Source organism: Ictalurus furcatus, chromosome 17 (genome assembly GCF_023375685.1).
Source record: "Ictalurus furcatus strain D&B chromosome 17, Billie_1.0, whole genome shotgun sequence".
In the NCBI taxonomy this organism is placed as follows: Eukaryota; Metazoa; Chordata; class Actinopteri; order Siluriformes; family Ictaluridae; genus Ictalurus; species Ictalurus furcatus.
In genome coordinates, this window is record NC_071271.1 from 19995257 (window position 1) to 20018144 (window position 22888).

The 22888-nt window shown below is 39.6% G+C and overlaps 1 protein-coding gene across 1 annotated transcript in view; it reads right to left on the minus strand.

Moving 5' to 3' along the window:
• The window catches only part of LOC128621754 (calsyntenin-2-like), a 66965-nt gene that overhangs the window by 34875 nt on the left and 9202 nt on the right, over positions 1-22888 (minus strand). Inside the window, exon 2 of the mRNA XM_053647716.1 lies at positions 21756-21877. Within this exon, the coding sequence (XP_053503691.1) occupies positions 21756-21877 (122 nt within the window). The remainder of the gene's footprint in view (positions 1-21755; positions 21878-22888) is intronic.

The window sequence follows — 22888 nt, forward strand, 5'->3', positions numbered from 1 at the left end:
TGTTAAGACTACATTTTTAATACCCATCATACACTCACTGAACATTTTATTAGGAGCCCCATACTAATCCAGGGTAGGGCCTCCCTTTGCTCTCAAAACAGCTTCAATTCTTCGTGATATGGATTCCACAAGGAATTAAAAATTCCTTTGAAATTGTGGTCCATGCTGATATGATTGCATCACACAGTTCCTGCAGATTTTTCAGGTGTACTTTCATGCTGCGAATCTCCCATACTACCACATCCCAAAGGTGCTCTGTTGGATTCAGATCCTGTGATTGGGAATGCCTCTGAAGAACACTGAACAGCCCCCCCGTTTCCTGGTTTCTGTGTTGGCACTTTTTTCTCTTTCTTTCTTTGTTGACTCAGGTGCAGACAGATGAAGCCCCTCCACATTTGTGCATTTACATACAGTGAGGGAAAAAAGTATTTGATCCCCTGCTGATTTTGTATGTTTACCCACTGACAAAGAAATGATCAGTCTATAACTTTAATGGTAGATTTATTTGAACAGTGAGAGACAGAATAACAACAAAAAAATCCAGAAAAACGCACATCAAAAATGTTATAAATTGATTTGCATTTTAATGAGGGAAATAAGTATTTGACCCCTCTGCAAAACATGACTTAGTACTTGGTTTAAAAATCCTTGTTGGCAATCACAGAGGTCAGACGTTTCTTGTAGTTGGCCACCAGGTTTGCACACATCTCAGGAGGGATTTTGTCCCACTCGTCTTTGCAGATCTTCTCCAAATCATTAAGGTTTCGAGGCTGACGTTTGGCAACTCGAACCTTCAGCTCTCTCCACAGATTTTCTATGGGATTAAGGTCTGGAGACTGCCTAGGTCACTCCAGGACCTTAATGTGCTTCTTCCCGAGCCACTCCTTTGTTGCCTTGGCCATGTGTTTTGGGTCATTGTCATGCTGGAATATCCATCCACGACCCATTTTCAATGCCCTGGCTGAGGGAAGGAGGTTTTCACCCAAGATTTGACGGTACATGGCCCCGTCCATCGTCCCTTTGATGCGGTGAAGTTGTCCTGTCCCCTTAGCAGAAAAAAAACCCCAAAGCATAATGTTTCCACCTCCATGTTTGACGGTGGGGATGGTGTTCCAGGGGTCATAGGCAGCATTCCTCCTCCTCCAAACACGGCGAGTTGAGTTGATGCCAAAGAGCTCCATTTTGGTCTCATCTGACCTCAACGCTTTCACCCAGTTGTCCTCAGAATCATTCAGATGTTCATTGGCAAACTTCAGACGGGGATGTATATGTGTTTTCTTGAGCAGCGGACCTTGCGCGCGCTGCAGGATTTCAGTCCTTCACGGCGTAGTGTGTTACCAATTGTTTTCTTGGTGACTATGGTCCCAGCTGCCTTGAGATCATTGACAAGATCCTCCCGTGTAGTTCTGGGCTGATTCCTCACTGTTCTCATGATCAATGCAACTCCACGAGGTGAGATCTTGCATGGAGCCCCAGGCCGAGGGAGATTGACAGTTCTTTTGTGCTTCTTCCATTTGCGAATAATCGCACCAACTGTTGTCCCCTTCTCACCAGTATGCTTGGCAATGGTCTTGTAGCCCATTCCAGACTTGTGTAGGTCTACAGTCTTGTCCCTGACATCCTTGGAGAGCTCTTTGGTCTTGGCCATGGTGGAGAGTTTGGAATATGACTGATTGATTGCTTCTGTGGACAGGTGTCTTTTATACAGGTCTCAAACTGATATTAGGAGCACTCCTTTTAAGAGTGTGCTCCTAATCTCAGCTCGTTACCTGTATAAAAGACACCTGGGAGCCAGAAATCTTTCTGATTGAGAGGGGGTCAAATACTTTTTTCCCTCATTAAAATGCAAATTAATTTATAAAATTTTTGACATGCGTTTTTCTGGATTTTTTTGTTGTTATTCTGTCTCTCACTGTTCAAATACAACTACCATTAAAATTATAGACTGATCATTTCTTTGTCAGTGGGCAAACGTACAAAATCAGCAGGGGATCAAATACTTTTTTCCCTCACTGTACCTTCCTGTTTCATGCAAATATGCCCTTCCACCTAGACAATCAATAATTAAACCATTGTCTCTGTTGTGTGTCAAGCATGATATATACTCTGCCTTTCTTGGAATAAATGAGAGATCTTGCCATTTAAACTTTGCATTTCTGTGTATCGTTTGGCAAACTCTCCCAAGCTTGGTGCAGGAAGTGTGCAGTGAGGCAAGGGCGCCACCTTTCTTGTGTATTTTTACTTTCCCTCTACTTAAGAGACAGTACCCCGGAGATTCTCTAGTATCAAATCCTAACAACGATTTTGCTTTGTGACATGATGCATCATCATGCTGGAAGTAGCCATTAGAAGATGGGTAAATACTGGCCATGAAGGGATGCACATGGTCAACAACAATACTCAAATAGGTTGTGGCATTCAAGCAATGATTGATTTTGTATTAACAGCCCCAAAGTGTACAAAAAAAAACATTCCTCACACCATTACAGCACCTCCACCAGCATGGTTTGGTCCATGCTTTTGGCACCAAATTCTGACCCAACCATCTGTGTGCCTCAGCAGAAATTGAGATTCATTAGACCAGGCTATGTTTTTGTTTTCAGCTGTCCAGTTTCGGCAAGCTTGTGCCCACTGCAGCCTCAGCTTTCTGTTCTTGGCTGACAGACTTGGAACCCGATGTGGTCTTCTTCATCATGTTGTGCATGCTAATATGCTTTTCCGCTCACCACAATTTTACAGAGTGGTTATCGGAGTTACTGTATCCTTTCTGTGAGCTCGAGCCAGTCTGGCCGTTCTCCGTTAACCTCTCTCATCAACAAGGCGTTTCCCTCTGCAGAACTGCAGCTCACTGGATCTCATTTTCTTTATTGCACCATTCTGAATAAACTCTAGAGACTGTTGTGCATGAAAATCCCAGGAGATCAGCAGTTATAGAAATACTCAAACCAGCCGGTCTGGCACCAACAATCACGCCACGGTCAAAATCACTGAGATCACATTCTTTCCCCGTTCTGATGATTGATGTGAATATTACCCGAAGCTGCTGGCCTGCATCTGCATGATTTTATGAATTTCACTGCTGCCACACGATTGGCTGATTAGATAATTGCATGAATGAGTAGGTGTACAGGTGTTCCTAATAAAGTGCTCAGTGAGTGTATATCTTCACTTTAAAACCCAGCTACGCTTAAGCTTACCCAAGCCAAAATAATCAACCAGAAAAATAATTCGAGCTTGCTGAGTTTATTGAAAGTGCAAAATTCGATGCTGACAGATAGAGAAATCTGTCTTCCATGACGTGTGCATCAACATCAAACTGCCTACTGATTTACTTGTTGTGCCGCAATATAAAAGTAGTCTCATTACTGCTGAGTCCTCAAGACATAATAGAGCGTCTCGCTTTCCAGGAAAAATAAGATGCCAAGCAGCTTTGTATGTCCGAATCAGCTCATTTTCAAACAACAGCGTTAGCAGAGAGAGGAATTATTCTTTAAATGGAAAATGAACACTGGGCAAACAAAACCCTGAGGGGATTAATGAAGGGACAGGCAAAACCATGGCATGAAATAAACAGAGAGGGAGAGAGAGAGAGAGAGAGAGAGAGAGAGAGAGAGAGAGAGAGAGAGAGAGAGAGAGGAGTGCGCAGTACTTGAATCTCTGTATAGTGAGCACAAGTGGGAACAACATCAAAGTGACATTTCCATTGAGAGCTCTTCTCCTTTTTTGTATCCCTCCCTTTCTTCTTTCTACATTTTTTTCAGAAACATGAACAAATGCAATTTTTGTACAAAGCACAGATCTCAAACCAGCCAGAAAAAGAGAGGGAGAGAGGGTTGAAGAGACAGCAGAGAAAGATAAGTAAAATGTGAATGGGTGAAAAAGAAAATGAAAATGGCCCAAATGCTTTTGGTTCACTAAATCAGGAGAATCTGAGGGAAGGGGAACCGGGGTGTGGAAAAAAGAACAAGAGACATGAGTGTAGTGGGTGGAGTTTGTGGAGCACTTCCTAGAAAGATTGATGAGATGTGGGGACAAGGTGACTCTGAGGGAAAGAAAAAAAAAAAGAGGAAAAAAGTGCTGAAGAACAACAGGCTTCTAGACTGGATCCGTGCTACCAAACTGACCCATTTGCATGGAAGCCTGGGTTGCCAGATTTGGCAACATCTTTAACATGTGTCCTACATATACAGTTGAAAGTTACAGTTTGGATTGATTTATTGTGAAAGAGGCAGCTTTAAGCCATGATAGTGACAGAAACAGTTAGCATGGAACGACATCAATTTTGATAAAAATGGAAATGAGATTGCAGGTACTGAAGCAATTTAGTTTATAATATAATCATGTAAACCTTTCACTGGAAAAAGAGAACGAGGAATGGAAAGTCACTCATGTTTAACAGCGTAATTGTGCTACATTCATGTCTTAGTATATATATATATATATATATATATATATATGTGTGTGTGTGTGTGTGTGTGTGTGTGTGTGTGTGTGTGTGTTTGTGTGCTGTCTTTGCCAGTTTGTCAAGTGCACTTTGCAGCCCATCTGTTGCTATTCACCACAATCTATGTGTTCCATTTTACCATATCCATCAAAAGACAAGCATTAAGTGTGTGGGTGGTAGACCATTCCCAGCAAAACACTGACAAGGCAATGTGTGTGATGATGGTACAAATGTGTTAAATGCTGGAAGGCACCCAACAAGCTCTCTATGTCTAATAAAGTGGCCAGGAAGTGTACACTGTGTTAACATGATACACTTGCAACACTGATACACTTGTAACCGCCTTGCTGAGAAAGGTCCACTAAAAATGTATAGATATATAAACTATAACTCCTAAGTCCTGTAACCATAAGCCCTAACCCCTAACCATCGAGATGCTCCACAACACAGCAACTAACTTATCCAGCCTGAAACACGCTAAGTTTTGTCCACCCCCAGGACTTTTTATTTCTTTTCTGCCCAGGTAGGAGGAGTTGGATTAGGTCTGAATCCGCCCTCTGGACTTTTGGTTCCGCAATGAAGGGTATTTGAAAAAAAGCAGTGGTAATGCACAATTGGGATATAAGGAAGGAATATCTTGTTTACAGACTGAATAGCTTGCTCTTATTACATGTAAATATCTTCAATAAGAGAACTTGAATAAAGACCAAAGAAGTGCATGAATGGTGCATTGGGAAGTGCATTGGGAATGATGGTGTTCAGTGACTGGTTGCTGAGAACAATGGTGATCAGTGGATAGTTGTTGGGAATAATGATGATCAGTGATTTGTCATTGGGAAAAATGGTGATTAGTGATTGGTCATTGGGGAAAATGGTGATTAGTGATTTGTCATTGGGAAAAATGGTGCTTAGTGATTTGTCATTGGGAAAAATGGTGATTAGTGATTGGTCATTGGGAATAATGATGATCAGTAATTGGTCATTGGGAAAAATGGTGATTAGTGATTGGTCATTGGGAAAAATGGTGATTAGTGATTTGTCATTGGGAAAAAATGGTGATTAGTGATTGGTCATTGGGAATAATGATGATCAGTGATTGGTCATTGGGAATAATGATGATCAGTGATTGGTCATTGGGAATATTGATGATCAGTGAGTAATTTTTGGGAATGTCGGCTCATGCAAGTGCAACTCAGACAGACTTTTCACACTGATGGGGTCAAGTGAACCTGCTCTTTCAACTCATAAAACCAACAGCAGTGATGTGAGTTGGAGAGCCAAATCAGACTAAAGTCTGCTCAATGTCTGTCAGTGTCACTGGGATCTAGATTTGACACTAATTTAACAACACTGAGTCAGTAATTGCTCTTATAATTGTACAAAATCACCTAGCTGGCAGTTACTGGTGTCAAGGCAAGTGAAACTTTACATGAGAACACAATGTGTATATCTGTGTGTCTTTGGTGGTGGGTGGGGAGGGGTGTTGTAATCCTACTTATATCTTTGAGGTGTGCTTGTACTGCTGCCATCCTGTACTGTATGCTTGCAGACCAGTACTACCTGCTGTGTTACATACAAATGTGTGTGTGTGTGTGTGTTTTTGTGTGGGCTGTACTGCAGATGGAATAGGTCATTAAGTCTAGCGGAACTGATTGTAAACCTCTCAGTCCAGTACACACTCGCACATACATACACACAAAGAGAGAGATAACAGGAGGAAAAGTACCGCAAGACAAAATGGCTACACCTTATCTCTGTAATCTTTGTCACATCTCTGCCCCATTCCTACAAGACATCAGTTAATTTATCTTTCCCTCACTTTTTTTTGTCTCTCACAGCCACACTTTTCATCACTAAAACACCTACACCCTCTCATACTTTTTCCCATTCCTCCGTCTGGCATCCAGACGCTGGGTTAAAAGCTCTCTTTATTTAGTAAGGTTTTTACATCTGATAGAGGTGTTTACTACTGTACACCATGAAAGGAACAGCAGTTTGGCAGAACCCTAAAAATGACCTCAGTTACTTGACAGTACTTGGGATCTTCTGCTACTTAAAGGTCACTGTTGACTCAGAAGGCAGATTTCTGACTGGAGAAAAACTCTAACCTCTGGAGTTCTCTTGAAACTTTTTTAGGTTGCTATTGAAATCCTGAGAAAATAAAAAAGAGAATGCTATTTAAATAAATTAAAACTACCCTGAAAGTCATGCGCAGTGGCTTGAGCCATTGATAGGTGGTAATTATATGGCCCAAAAGGCATTCTAAAATGCAGGATGCACTGTTACCTGATGTTAAAGGCTTTGAAACTATTATTGAGTATGATATTTTAATTAGTTAGCATTAGAATTTCTGTAGAGAACTTATGAACAATTGCAAGAAAAAAATTGTTTTTGTTTGTTTGTTTTTTATTGCCAGCATGTCCATATCTTGAGTTTTTTCCCCCCTAGATAATCTTTCTTCCTCGTGATGCCATCTATTTTCTGAAGTGCACCTTGATGATGCTCCCACCCCCATGCTTCACATTTGGGATGGTGTTCTCTGTCTTAAATGGCTCGCTCTTTTTCATCCATACATAGTGCTGAACATTATGGTCAAACAGGGCACTTTTTGTTTTAGTTGACCAGAGAACACTCCTCCAAAAGGCTGATCATCACCTGTAAACTTCAGTCTGGCTTTTTTTTAAATACCTGTCTTATAATAGGGGCTTCTTTGTTGCACAACAGCCTTTCAGGCAAGGTGATATACGAGTCTCCTAATGGTGGATGTACATAGTTTGCTACCTGATGAGTCCAACTCCTTCACCAGTTCCTTTGTTGGTGTCGTAGGGCTCGGTAGAACATTTCAAACCCAAGTTCAATCATCCCATTGGAATTAGTTTGTGACTGTTTCCTGAACAATGTAGTGTCTTTGTGGTCCCAATATGCTTGCATACATTTTTTATTTTTTTTTTAAATAAAGATGCTTGTGGTACCTTCAACTGTTTAGAGATTGCTCCTAAGGAAGAACTGGACTTGTGATGGGTTAATTTTGACCCATTAGAATTCTGACTAATAAATGGTATAAATTGCATCTATAAGACATCTTGTTATAAACTGTACTACTAAAAACATATATATATATATATATATATATATATATATATATATATATATATATATATATATATATATATTTCCCTATTTTGGTCCACTCATAGCCACCACATTGTCTGAAACTTGGCACAATTACAGTCACATCCCTGAAAACTTTCCTGGTATTTCATACAATACTTAGAATAGCATAACCTTACTGTTTGTACTTGCATGCACTTAAGTTAAGCATTTACGTATTAGCACTTGAGCCAGTTTTAGTCTCTTTGGTCCCTTGTATTCCTCAACTGAGAAGCCTGAACCCTAAAGTAACAAAAGACTTTTGATAGCTATGATCTCAGAGAAGGACATGTCAGTCACCCTGAACCTGCGTTGACATGTGGGTGTATAGTTCTAAGCCAAAGTATATGGATAGACTGGTGCAAAGTTTTTGAGAAATAAAAAGACAGGACAAAAGTTTCGAATTTGATTTTGGCATGAACAGTGAGCATGGAGTGATCTCAGTAGGGGAGTCACATAAAAGAACTTCAGGAAGTTATGAACCAGGAGAAAGGTTTCTGTAGTAAGGAAAGACTGTTTTCTTCTGATGTTGTCAAGAAGAAATACATGGGATTGAGAGGTTGATGTAATGTGATCAGAGGAATCACACTAAAATTCTCGGTTGTGTGTGAAGGTTAGAGTCTGATTGTGTTGATAGTGATTGACAGGTCCAGCATAGATCATTTTTTTGTTGAAGTTGAGTTTCAGATGACAAGTCTTCAACAAGGCAGAAGAGATCTCAGAAAAGGTAGTTTGATATCTTCTCTCAGCCTTTGAGGTGGATGGAGGAAAAGAGAAGTAGTGTGTGTCATCAGCATAGCAGTGGTAAGTGTTAGGCTTTGGGAAAATGGCAGCTCGAGAAAGATGGGAAATAATGATCCCAACTAATACATTACTAAAAAGAATTAAAAACCACACACGTTCAAGACATGTATTAAAAAAAATACAATACTTGGATTTGTCCCATAAGAATACTGAGGACTACACAGGTGTATCCATTATGTATGTTATTAAAGCTAAACATGAATTTGTAAGCTGATTAATGCAGACAAACATCAATAAGGTTCTCCAGTGGGAAAAGAAATCAATCAATACGCAGACAGATAGACAGAAATAAAAGAAATTATATAAATCATAAATTACTGACCTCTTCCTGCCAGACAATTTTATAGTTATGAACCTGAATAGATGTACTTTATTTTCTAATAATTCAAGCATTTAACAGTCACTTGACATTCATCTCATCTTCAATCTGTCCCTGCCTCCCCATGCATGGATTGATTTTCTGTCATGGCCGATATGAACAGGAGAGCAGTATGGATAAAAAGAGATGTACGATGATCAATATGACCATAGTGTGTGGATCCTGCACAGCCCATAGAGATCTGTGCATGATAATACTGTAAGGAAGGAATAGGAGTTTTATTTGTGGCTTGCATTTGACGTATCAGGAAAACGCACGCACACACACACACACACACACACACACACACACCACTATTTTATATTGAATGCCTTACTATGAATGCTTCACTTCTGTGCCTAGACCCAACCACAACCTTAAAGCCTATGTCAAAGTTCATAATTAGCCTCTTACTGTCATCCATAGTTTCTATGGTGAATTTACCAGACATTTTTTTCCAGAGATTTCCAAACTTCATTTTTCTGTCATTTCCTTCCCGCCAATTCATTTAATAATTTATTATACTATATTTGTTAAAGGTAAAATCAAGCCTACCAAAGTACCAATCATCGTTATATTATTTACAGAAACTAAAGTGATGTATTTCCTGCTTCATCAGCCTCTTTGTGCCTGAATGTGAGCAAAACTAGTTAAAATATGTATTATTTTATATTCATGGTAATAATAAGCTTTTTTTTATTGAACAGTGATAAAACGAGACTGAGCTGAATGGCTAATTAGCAGATTATTGTATTCACATGCAAGCTGTGGTTTTTACCAAATTAATACACTGAAAAGCCAACATGATGTTTTTCACATTTGTAGACTCAAATCTTAGAATATAGTAAACAGAAATAGTTTATTATTAAAGGTAATCCGATCTTGCTGAGCTTCACTGGCAAAAGTTATATAACTTGAAAACATAAATAGGCCGCTTGCTGTGGCTATAGATAGGCAATGAAATAAGGACAAGAAAGCATATTTTAGTCTGTTTTATTAAACCAGACATGCATGCAGCTTATTAAATTTAAATTAGTGCCATCATCTGGTGATCAGTGTAACTTTTTAAATTATGGAAAGGGGAAATAGCAGTGGAGTGTGCACAAACCACAATCTTACCTGATTTTGACGCTTTTTGTATGGACCCTGCTGCTAGAAAAACAGTCAGGTCCATAAGTATTTGGACAGTGTTTGTAATTTTGCCTCTCTACACCACCACAGTGGATTTGAAACGAAGAAATCAAGATGTGAAGTTCAATTCAAAGGGTTTCACAAAAATATTGCATTAACTGTTTAGGAATTACAGCCATTTTTTACAGAGTCCCTCCATTTTCACAGGCTCAAAAGTAATTGGACAATTGACTGATAAGCAGTTTCATGGCCAGGTGTGGCCTGTTTCCTTGTTATTGCATGACCAATTAAGGAGATAAAAGGTCTGGAGTTGATTCCAAGCATTAATTTAGCATTTGGTAGCTGTTTGTGGGAGCGCTCAATATGCAGCCCAAAGAGGTGTCGATGCAAGTGAAGGAGGCCACCATATGGCTGAATAAAAAAAACAGACCTATCAGAGAGAGAGAGAGAGAGAGAGAGAGAGAGAAAGAGAGCAGAAACTTTAGGAGTGGCCAAATCAACAATTTGGTACTTTCTTAAAAAGAAGGAATGCACTGGCGAGCTCAGCAACACCAAAGGGCCTGGAAAACCATGAATGACAACTAAAGTGGATGGTTGCAAAATTCCTCATTGAAGAAAAACCCCTTCACAACTTCTAGCCAAGTCAAGAACATTCTGAGGAGGTAGGCGTATCATTCTCAAAGTCTATAACCAAGAGATACCGTCATGAATGTAAATACAGACAATTTACCTCAAGATGCAAACCACCGGTAACACTCAAGAACAGAAAGGCCATATTAGTCTTGATAAAATACTCTAAAAAAAAATCCTGACCAGTTATGGAACAAGTTTAACTTGTACCAGAATGATGGGAAGAGAAGACTATGGAAAAAGGAAAGGAAGGACTCATGATCACCTCATGATCATACCACTTCATCTGTCAATCATGTGGAGGAAGCGTTATGGCATGGGCATGTATGGCTGTCAATGGAACTGGGTCACTTGTGTTGATTGATGCCGTGACTGCTGATAGAAGTAGCAGGATGAATTCTGAAGCATATAGAGTTATATCTTTTGCTCATATTCAGTCAAGTGCTGCAAAACTGATAGGACGGTGCTTCACAGTACAGATGGATAATGACCCAGAACATACCGCGGAAGCAACTGAAGAGCTTCTTAAGGCAACTAAATTAAATGTTCTTAAATGTCCGATGACCTCAACCCAACTGGGCAGGCTTTTCACTTACTGAAGATAAAACTGAAGGCAGAAAGACCCACAAAGCAGCAGCAACTGAAGTCAGCCGCAGTAAAAACAAAGCATCTCAATGGAGGAAACTCAGCACGTGGTGATGTCCATGGGTTCCAGGTTTCAGGCAGTCACTGACTCAAAGGAGTTGCATCCAAGTATAAAAAAATAATCGTAATATTTATGATAGTTGATTTGTCCAATTACTTTTGAGCCTGTGAAAATGGAAGGACTCTGAAAATGGCTGCAATTCCTAAACGGTTAATGGAGTATTTTTGTTAAACCCCTTGAATTAAAGCTGAAAGGCTACACCTCTGTCACGTCTTGATTGCTTCATTTCAAATCCATTGTGGTGGTATACAGAGGCAAAATTCTGAAAATTGTGTCACTGTCCAAATACTTATGAACCTGACTGTACAATATGTTCATGACTCATTATAGGTACATTTTTAAGTGTTATTGTAAGTTGTTAGTTAGGTGTATATGCTTATTTACCGACAGCTCTTTATTAACACAATTTTATTTTAAAATACTTGATATTGTGCTGGTAGGGACTTCATTAGTGTGGACTACATAGATATTTTTTTAATTTCTGCTAGTTTTACTTTTCTTTCTTTCAACTCAATCCTGCATGGTATATGTATATTTTGCCCAGCAAAATCAGAATTGCTACGTTTTCCAATCAGCATAAGGTTACTGGGTCCTCACAGATTGAGTAGAACTGAACACACACCCAGCGCGCAGGTCAATTTAAGGGGAGTGTGCCTGAAGGTGATATGTTCTCACTATGTGCTCAGTAGGAGTAGACTGCTGAATCAATCGAGGTGCTAAAAGACTTGGAGCTGAAGTCATTTTTAAAAAAGCAGAGCAATTTATCAGCATGACAGAGCGGGAGAAAAAGAGCAAAGAAAAACAAAGCTGCCTGTCTAGATCGGATATGCAAAATAAAGTAGCAGTTTTGTAACAGTCCGTGAATGAGTGTGTCGTCAAGGGCACTGAAGAAACACATTACACGTCTTATATACGTCTTATTGTAGGTGATAGATTAGAGTAACAGAGAGAAAGGAGATAGAGAGAGTAGGTCTAGAAAATCCTACCGATCTTTTGTTCAGGCCATTCATTTCCACAGAAACAATGTTTACAGTCCATTTTTACTGTAGAAGTCAATAATACTGGTATATTTTAATAGCCATCGCAATGGTAGTAGCCAAAATGCATACCGTATCATTTACACACATCATATTTTGTTTAAAATGTATTCATTCCACAGCAAATTCTCAATTCTGATTGGTCGGAAAGTGTTGATTAATTTTCGAGAACAACATCTCTGACAGTAGTCCAGCTGCAAATCAAAGTTTTATATTAAAGTGTTCATTCGGATTGCTTCTCTAGCTAATTCACAGGGATTTCTAGGGCGGATGCTTCATAAATGAATTAAAGAATGAATTTCTCTGAGATGTTTATTGATTTCATTTTGCGAAAGGACTCTCCAGTGTTAGTGCTTTGTAACAGTCAGAGGTAACGCTGTGATGTTGTTTTCCAAGGAGGGCAAGATGATTTCTCTGTAACAACAGAAGCTACTTTTTTTTTTTTTGTCTTTTTAAATTCAACGAAGAGAAAAAAGCCAGTGGGGGAACGACGAGTTTATAGCTGCTATAATGTAAGTGATAACAGGACCTTGTGTTGCAGATATTCCACAACATTAAATATACATATAAATAGAAATGGATAAAGTGTACAACTGTATCAGTTTGTAATAAATAATCACTGTTGGCATTTTCAAATGGCTATAGTGTGAATGAATAAAACATTAATTACTAGTTTTCTGTAGCTTTCTACTTCCCCCTGGTAAACCTCAAACATTTGCACACAGAAACCTGACTCGCTTTCAGTGTTCTATTTAACGTCCTGATTTGTCCTCAGTTCCCATAGTTTAATCTAGAGTTTAATGTAACTGAATACAAACACATGACTTGGATTGAAAAGGTAACATGTTCTAAAGGGATACATGGATAAGCTTTGTTGTTGTTGTTTTTTGTGTGTGTGTTTTAAATAAAGCTTGCCAGATACTAGAGATGTGTGTCAGACTGTGATATCGCAGGATGCACCTTTTCACTTTCATGTGGCGAGTAATCAGATAAGAAGCTTGTGGGTGCAAGCTTTCAGGACAAAGAAAGCACACAATGAATGAATTACAAGGTTAATTCATTCATTCTTAGTAACTGCTTGGTCAGGGTCACTGATGTTTAAATAACAAAACAACAAAAAAAAATCTTCTGTCACGTACATTTCGATTCCCTCATGTTTTGCTTCTGTACAGTATGTAGTCTAGAGTATTTCTGATCTGTATTACCTTTTCCCTATTTCATAGTACCTTTTTTTTCTTGTCGCACAGCTCTTCTTCCTAGAGTTTCTGGTTTTGACCTACTTAGGCTATATTTTGACCTTGATGGATTACCAGCATTAAGGATTCAGCTATACAAGTCTATATAAGTTTGGTGCTGGAAGTTTACCTCTTTAGTTTAGCAATAGAGGTACATTGAAGGCTAGCCAGTAAGGGCTAGTACATTTAGTGTTGTACAAATAGCATGTCTCATGTCTCACCATACAAGTTTAATACAATAGTAGGTGATATTTAGTGTAAAACTGAAGAAGCAAACTTTAAGTGCTAAACACACCTTGGTCTAGATTTAGGGTGAAAGTGAAATTGATGAAGGTTTCATTTTTGACCTGTTTTTCTGACCGTGTTTGCCTGTTCTCTGAACCCTGCTGTGGACTATCTTTCGAAGTCAGAACAAAAAGCCTCCACATTTGCACCCTATCAGTTCTGACTCTCCATCGATTTGCAACCTCGTGTTCGAAGTGTTTGATGTCCTCATTGCTATTCTGAGGACTAAAATGCCCCTTAGCACTATTGTGAGCTCCTCTGGTGTCTCTCTTCATCAAATAACACAACATCATTACATTTAGCATTGGAAATTTGGGGTGTATAGACTATGTGTGTGTGTGTGTGTGTGTGTTGGTTCCTTGAAACGCAGCTGAGTTTAGGGAATAAAATGACACTGTATGAATTTTAAAGAAGGCCCAGTTTAATAATCTGTGTGTGTGTGTGTGTGTGCATACACGGGTCTGACTAAAGATGGAGAAATATGTATGTGGCTGAGTGGAGAATCTGGGTGAAGGTCATGTGGATGATCATATACCAACACACTGTAAAGCTGTGTGTGTGCGTGTGTGCGAGTGTGTGTGAGTGTGTGTGTGTGTGTGTGTGTGCAGGGTTTAGTAATTCTCTCAGCTGCTCAATTCTCGGCACAGTGGGAAGAAAAATCCAATCTCCTGATCATATAGTCTCTCTTTTCTCTCAATTCAGTATAATTCAATTCCATTCTATTCAATTCAAAGTACTTTACTGGCACCACAAAATCCATTTGGGTTTGAGAGTGTGCGGAAATTAAAGAATGACAATAACATTAAATATTTTAGACTCTGAAAACTGTAAAAACAATGCTCAACAATGTAAATGCATTACTGTTACACACAACAGCCAATGGTGGCTAGAAGAAAGTGGGAAGATGGTGTAAATTGGGCAGCAGGAGCTCCAGAGGAACTAGCAATGAATTAGTAATGAGACAACATCAGTTGATTCCAATTAATGCTTTGAGGGGTTTTAAAAAAAAAAGTCTTCAAGGTCTCATTTATCAGCCTTGCTTACTCAGTTTTCTACACATAGAATGTGATGTATCAGGTTATTCTTGTGCATGAAGATGTGTGTATATTGAGGAACTCCCATCCCACTTATTGTCAATCATGTCAGCATAATGGACAGTAATTGCTCGCGGTAGTGCTCAAGGTACAGACAGGCGACAAAGATTAAATGTAAAGCAAAATCATATAAAACACACATCTAATGAGTGATTTAAATGCCTTGCTTGAAGTTTTTGGCTCACACACTGTAATGTTGCACATCAGGAAATACGTTTGTAAGCTAACACGAATTTCAATGAGAAATCGGAGGCAGGCTTGACATTTCCCAACCTAATATGAGCAGAGTAATGACACGTCTTACACGCATTCATATCACTCACGTCGCAATACATTACATTTCCAAATACGGCAGCAGAAAAGACAACAGTAATGATGGATTTTTATACCATTGCTGGTTTTCCAAATGTTATTGAGGCAACAGTACACATCCATCCATCCATACCGCTTTACCTACACAGGGTTGCGGGGGAGCCTGGAGCCAGTCCCAGGCGGAGAACACCCTGGACGGGGTGCCAACAAATCACAGTGCATAATCACACAAACATTCACACACTACAGACAATTTGGAAATGCCTTCCTCAAACCACAATGCATGTCTTTGGACTGGGGGAGGAAACCAGAGTACCCAGAGGAAACCCCCGAAGCACAGGAAGAACATGCAAGCGCCGCACACACAGGGCAGAGGCAGGATTTGAACCCTCAACAACGGAGGTGTGAGGCAAACATGCTAGCCACTAAGCCATTATACTATTGAAGGGACATTGTTTACCATATATGGTAATTTGGGGGTGGTTCTTTATGTAAATGATTGTGGCCATGCACAAGCAGAGCAGTATAGAATGTGTAGGATTTCCATCCATCCATCCATTTTCTATACCGCTTATCCTACAGGGTTGTGGGGAACCTGGAACCTATCCCAGGGAGCATGGGGCACAAGGCGGGGTACACCCTGGATGAAGTTCCAATCCATCGCAGGGCATGCATAGGATTTATCAATGTCAATTCCGCACAGCTATGCTTATGCATGTGTGATAAATGTCAGTGTTCTTGTGCATGCTGGTGGTTCTTACACACAGACGTAGAACTTTTAAAGTTCTGTGCACACTTTGATAAATGAGACCCCTGTTTTTGTTTACTATCCCCTTTGGCTCTGTTGATTTTTAGTATTGTTGACTTTAGTACTGTTTTAGGGTGTCTGTTGGTAAATTGCTAATTAATTGGTGCAGGTGTGGAGTCACAAGGGGATTAGGCTACTCTAAGCTGTGTGTGTGTGGGAAGAGCTTATATCCAGGGTGCTGGGTGTTGCAGTTAAAGGTGCACTGGTTACTTAGTTAGTGTAACTCAAGTTACCATTTCTATCCTAACCCAGCACAAGCTATTGCTGCTTCACTCCAGACTGCACTTCTGCCTGGCTAAGTATCACGTCCATATTTCAGAGACAAAAACATAACTCCAACCTACCTGAAGGCACTTATCGAACCTCGCTTTGAACCACATTCATTTCACAGCTCAACTTGACCCACTATCCCTCAAGATACAAGGAAGACATGCATCAAAACATGTCTGTCCTGGAATCCAGGTTGTGGAATGAACAGCTGAGTCATGGGCTGTCTTCTAATGAAAACTAAAGACCTAGTTCTTCACCAAAAGAACAAATAGCAAAAAATGAATAAATAAAAATAGCACTGACTTCTGAGGTTTTGCTGTACTAGCTCCTTGTTTTAACTCCCCTCTAACAGAACTTTAAGCTAAAATCTACCTTGCAAGCAAAATACATTTTAATTTGGACCAATAGTTTTAAAGACATGCTCATTTCAATTTTCTGTTAATTATTAATATCATGCTATTTTTATTCATCTTTGCAAATTGTTCCCTAAGTTGAAATCTCATTGTTACAGTTGCAATCAAAATTATTCAGCCCCCATTGCAAATCAGGTTTATTGTCAAAATGTACAGACTTTCAGCTCTTTACAATGAACAAATCAAACAAAGGCAATTGAAATAGTTCAACACAACGGATGCTTCTAGTGGTTTCCCCAAATTCAACTGAAAATGCAACTTATAATGATTTCTCCAGTTTCAAAATTATTCAACCCTTTCAAGGCAAGCATCTTTAGTACTTAGTAGAGCACCCTTTTGCTGTTATGACCAGATGCAAATGAGATGCATAGCCAGGCACCAGCTTCTGGCAGCGTTCCTGAGGAATCTTGCCCAGTTCCTCATGAGCAATGGCCTCCAGTTCAGTAATATTCTTGGGTTTGTGTGCTGCAACCGCCACCTTCAAATCCCACCAGAGATTTTCTGTGGGGTTCAAGTCAGGTGACTGTGATGGCCCTGTAGAATCTTTCAGGAATTCGTCTGCACCAAGCCTTGGTGGAATTTGAGGTATGCTTGGGATCAACAGACCGCATGATGTTTTCTCCTAGGATTTCCTGATACTTCAATTAATCCATCTTGCCTTCCACACACTGCAGGTTTCCAGTGCCAGAGGATGCAAAGCAGCCCCAGAGCATCACCGAGCCACCACCATGCTTGACTGTGTACAGAGTGTTCTTTCTTCATTCTTCTTTCTCCAGATATACCGCTGATCCGTCGTGCAGAAACATTCCAGTTTTGTTTCATCGCTCCACCGAACAGAATCCCAAAACTTCTGTGGCTTATTTATATGATTTTGAGTCTAATTTTCTTGTGCTTTTGGGTCAGTAGTGGTGTACGTCGTGGAGTTCTGGCATGAAAACCTTCTGTGTTTAGTACACGCCTTACTGTGCTCACTGAAACCTCAGTGCCTGTGCCACCAAGTCTTGCTGCAGGTCTTTTGCAGTCAGTGAAGGGTTGTTCACAACCTGCCTTCTCAGAAATCTGGTTGCAGCCATTGATCGCTTCCTTTTCTGCCCCATCCAAGTTTTTCATATGTTTTCTACCCCTAGCCAGTTCAGGTATTTCATATGTTCCAGCTCAAGCACACCTGGTACAACAAGCCCTTGATTAGTTGTATCAGGTGTGCTTGAGACAACACCTATTTTGCATATTCTGTATTGTAGTGAGGGATTCTGCTCATGGGGTTGAATATTTTTGAGACTGGAGAAGTCATTATAAGTTGCATTTTCACTTGAATTTGGGGAAACCACTTGAAGCATGCATTGTGTTCATTGCAAAGAGCTGAAAGTCTGTAAACTTTGACAATAAATGTCTTTTGCAATGAGGGTTGAATCATTTTGATTGCAACTGTACTTCAGCAATAAAAGATGATATAGCACTATTAAGCACCATAGACCTTTAATGGAAACAGTTTTCAATTTTGAGTCCTCTGGGGCTAAAATTGCCTTGCTCACAGCAGAAATCTGAGTAGAAATGGTCAGAGCAGTGGGTAGTATTGCTATCTCACGGTTCAATCCTGAGTTCTCAGTTTTCCTCCCACCTCAAAAAAACATGGTAGATGTATTTTTGATCTATAAACATTGTAACTGAATGAGTACAAATTAAGTTTACATGAGGACGTGTTTCCGTAAAATTGAAGTTGAAATTAAAATTGACATTTTATAAGATGGCCAGAAAATGAGTACATTGATTAAATGTAAGCATAACATTTGTATCTATAACATGTGATCAGTCAAGGCTGGATGCATTGTGTGCTTTATTTGGGGCAAATTTTATTCATAGTCATGTCCATGGCAGGGGTCAGAACACAGTGATAAACTAAAGTGATCCATAATCACAGTCAAAAACAGGACATACAACATACAGAACAGGGCTGTTGATTTAAAGCTAGAAATATACAGGACAATAAGACACAAAAGTATACACCAGAGTATAAATGCACCAACTAATTCAGGCTGAGACACAGAACAGGTGAACATGATCAGGTAACAAACCAATGACTTCGTGGTTAGCACGTTTGCCTTGCACCTCCAGGGTTGGGGGGTTCGAGTCCTGCCTCTGCCCTGTGTGTGTGGCATGTTCTCCACTTGCTTCAAGGGTTTCCTCCAGGTACTCCGGTATCCTCTCCCAGTCCAAAGACATGCATTGTAGGCTGATCGGCATTTCCAAATTGGCCGTGGTGTGTGAATGTGTGTGTGAATGTGGCCCGCGATGGGTTGGCACCCCTTCCAGGGTGTCCACCGTGTTATTCCCCAATTTCCCTTGGGATAGGCTCCTGGCTCCACCGTGATACTGTGTAGGATAAGCGGTATCTTAAATGGACGGATGGATGGATGGATTCAAGTACATTCATTCATTCATATGCAGTAACAATTTATTCAGTTCAAGCACAGTGGATTCAAAGTCTGACCTGGGAATGCTGAACATGAGGTGGGAATACACCCTAGATTGAATTGCAGTCCAACATAGGGCAGTTACACACACACTTCCCAGTAAGTTGTGTTTTTTCCAGGTAGAGTGATTTGTTGCTCCAAAACAACACTGGTTAGTCACAGAGTTCTAATAAGTTCCATACTGTTTATCCTTCACAGGTTCAGCGGGGAGCCTGGAGCTTATCCTAGGGGACAAGGCAGGGGACACCAAGAATGGGGTGTCAACCCATTTCAGGGCACAATCGCACACACATTCACACACTATGGACAATCTGGAAATGTCAATCAGCCTACAAAAGTCCACACACAGGGCAGAGGCGGTACTCGAAACCCCCAACCCTGGAGGTGAAGGCAAACATGCTAACTACTAAGCCACCGCACCCCCTCCTATATATTATAAAGCTATATTCTGTATGCTTGTCAATGTCAAGGAATCAGCTTTGTTTGTGATTGTGAGACTGTGAGATGTAGTGAGTGTTGTTGAGCTTAAAAAATGACTCACGACTATTTCCCTTACTCAGCTCCTGCTATTGCAGAGCTTTCTAATGATATGAGCTTAGGTGCTATTTTTTAGCTGCTTACATAATTTGATTGCCCTTTTTATATCTGTATGATTAATGGATATCGGTATTCTGCCCTCTATGTATTGTTTGCAGTTTTGCTGTGCACCTACTGCATGTTCTTAGCATATGGTGCATGTTGGGAGTAAAATTTTAATTGGTATGTGGACCACACACATCTCTCTCTCTCTCTCTCTCTCTCTCTCTCTCTCTCTCTCTTTCTCACCTTTGCTCCTCCACTTCCCCTCCTGCTGGACTAAGTGCCCACGTAGCCAATTTAAAATGTCAGTGCGTGCGTTACACTAACATCGGTCTGCCTGAAAGGAATATACATCAACAGAGCAAAATTACAGCGGCTAATTTACAACAGTAATTGCCATCATTTTCCTTCCCTCATGATCAGACGCTGACATTTGAACAGATCCTCGTCTCTTTCATCTGCACGTGTGTATGCGCAAGGTGGTTTTGTGGAAATTGATTAGTGCAGGCTGACAAAGGGAGGAGAGTAAGATGGAAAGAGAGAGAAAGACATATGAGGGAGAAAGAGTTGGCAATACTAAAGAGGTAATTTAGCTTTAAAGATTAGGGAGGCGAGTGAAAGATTGAGGGCTTAATGAAACTTTTAGCCCTGCAGCTTTCTCAAACATAACAGAGAGACAGGGAAAGAGTGAAAGTAAGGTTAAAAAAAAAAAAAAAAAAAAAGAAAGATTTTAAAGAGCAATAAATAAATAAATAAATAAATAAACGGAAAAAAAAGCAATAATATTGGCTGATGCAATGTTATATTAATGACAAGAGAAATAATTGATTTGTCCATGATTTATCGTGATTCTCTTTTAAGAGAGTCTTCAATAATGTATGAAACATCGTAGGTAGATTTATTCTCGGGTTTATGCATAAATAGCTTCATTTAATTGCAAAATATCAACAATACAAAATCTTTAATGATAAATAAAGATGCTAGGTTAAGGCTATCATAATTTATTAAACTGCATTTGAATTTTAATGAGTTAAATTATTTAATATATTAGTTAGGTGTTAAACACCTATTAATTAGAGGAACACAATACCACTATCTTTAGCTGTATTTGTATTTCGTTAATGCTCCAAATATTCATTTCTGTATTCATATTTAAACCAAAAGCAGCCATGGGCTAGACCTGAAGGGGGTTTTGTTTGTTTTTTATCCATCCATCCATCCATCTTCTATACCGCTTATCCTTCCTTCAGGGTCACGGGGAACCTGAAGCCTATCCCAGGGCGCATCGGGCACAAGGCGGGGTACATCCTGGACAGGGTGTTTGTTTTTTGTTTCCCACTTAATTTTACGTGGAACAAACTGGGCCATAGAATAAATAATATAATAACAAATAGCGATTTGCAGAACAACTTAATTCAACTGCTCAACCAGATGTCCTGTAAAAACATACTGCCAAACTTTCTGTATTCGATCTAATGTGACTGTATAGACAAGCTTAGGACTAACTAGTGAACTTAATTAGCATTACTTTTACCTTGCCTAAAGTCACTACCATTAAAGAACTGGATAAATGAACTAGCAAGCAGCTTAACAATATGCTAATTACTGTAGTGATCATGTGATCATATGAGCACGCTTCTGATTGGTTAATCACTTAAGGATGTTGTTACTGCTCTGATTCAATGTCAATAAAACGGACTTTTAGACACACACAGTGACATTACTGACATGTTTCTCGTTATATTGTGTCCTTTTTGTCCTTGTCCAATCAAAAGTGCAGCTCTGTCATATTAAATGACCCATCATGCCATTCTCTGCGAGGACTCAGCTGTCTACCTCTGACCTCTAACCTGTGTCATCCTTCAATCCAATGTCCCTTCCATCTTTCCTCTCATCTTCTATTTCCTTCATGACAATGGTTCACAAGGCCACTGTGTAGACACACATACAAAAAACAAAAACAAAAAAAAACAAAACTCCTTCCTCTTTTATCTCCCTCTCCTCTCTGTATCCGTCTCTCACTCTCACCTGTTCCAGTTTCCAGTGAAACTCGGCCGGTCTGAACGAGGAGCTCTGGGTATAATCCCTCCTCAATAGGAAAACCAGTCTGCAGTTGTGCACATACAGAGAGTAATGATGTCTGTTCATCTCTGTGGGGGGAGGGAGAGAGAGAGAGAGAGAGAGAGAGAGAGACAGAATATTAATTATCACACAAGGTCAGTAACTTGAACTCAGTAGACGTAAGTGATAAAGTGAACCGGGCCAGAGGAATCTGCTGATGTATTCATCCTCTCTCATATTCTTCCTCTCCTCCTATCTCCTCCTTCTCACCTTACTCACCTGTTCTTCTCCTAAACCCTGCTTTGCTCTCGATTCTTTTCTCACCTCACCTCACTTCTCACTATACACATTGTTATTTTATTTGTTATTGATTTTCAGGTTAGGTTTGGTTTTTGTTAGTTTCTATAATTGTAAAATGTGAAACAATACGTAGTTTCAGTTTCATTCACAGTATTCTAGCTACAGACTGAAATCTGTGAACTGTTTTTGTGTTTAGTCTTTACAGAGAACATGCTGCTTGTAGCGTAACAACCTTGGAAAGAAGCTAAACTTACTTAAGATGTCAGTAATGGTCTACAGATTAAAAAAGTAATACGTTATCTGGATGAATGTGGAATCTTGAGATATTTCAGTATTTCAGCACAATGACTGTAGCTTAACAGACTCAAGGTTAAGTCTGTGTAACAGGAATAAGCATGCAGCTGTGCAAACAAAAAACTTTATTATAAAATGAATGCTTTAAGGATCTACCATTCTTTTCCTTTCTGATTCTTTTCCTTTCTTTTATTTTCCTTTCTGATTCTTTTCCTTTCTGATTCCTTTCCTTTCTGATTCTTTTCCTTTCTTTTATTTTCCTTTCTGATTCTTTTCCTTTCTGATTCCTTTCCTTTCTGATTCTTTTCCTTTCTGATTCCTTTCCTTTCTGATTCTTTTCCTTTCTTTTATTTTCCTTTCTGTTTCCTTTCCTTTCTGTTTCCTGTCTGATTCCTTTCCTTTCCTTTCTGATTCTTGTCCATTCCTTTCCTTTCTGTTTCCTTTCCTTTCTGTTTCCTGTCTGATTCCTTTCCATTCCTTTCTGATTCCTTTCCTTTCTGATTCCT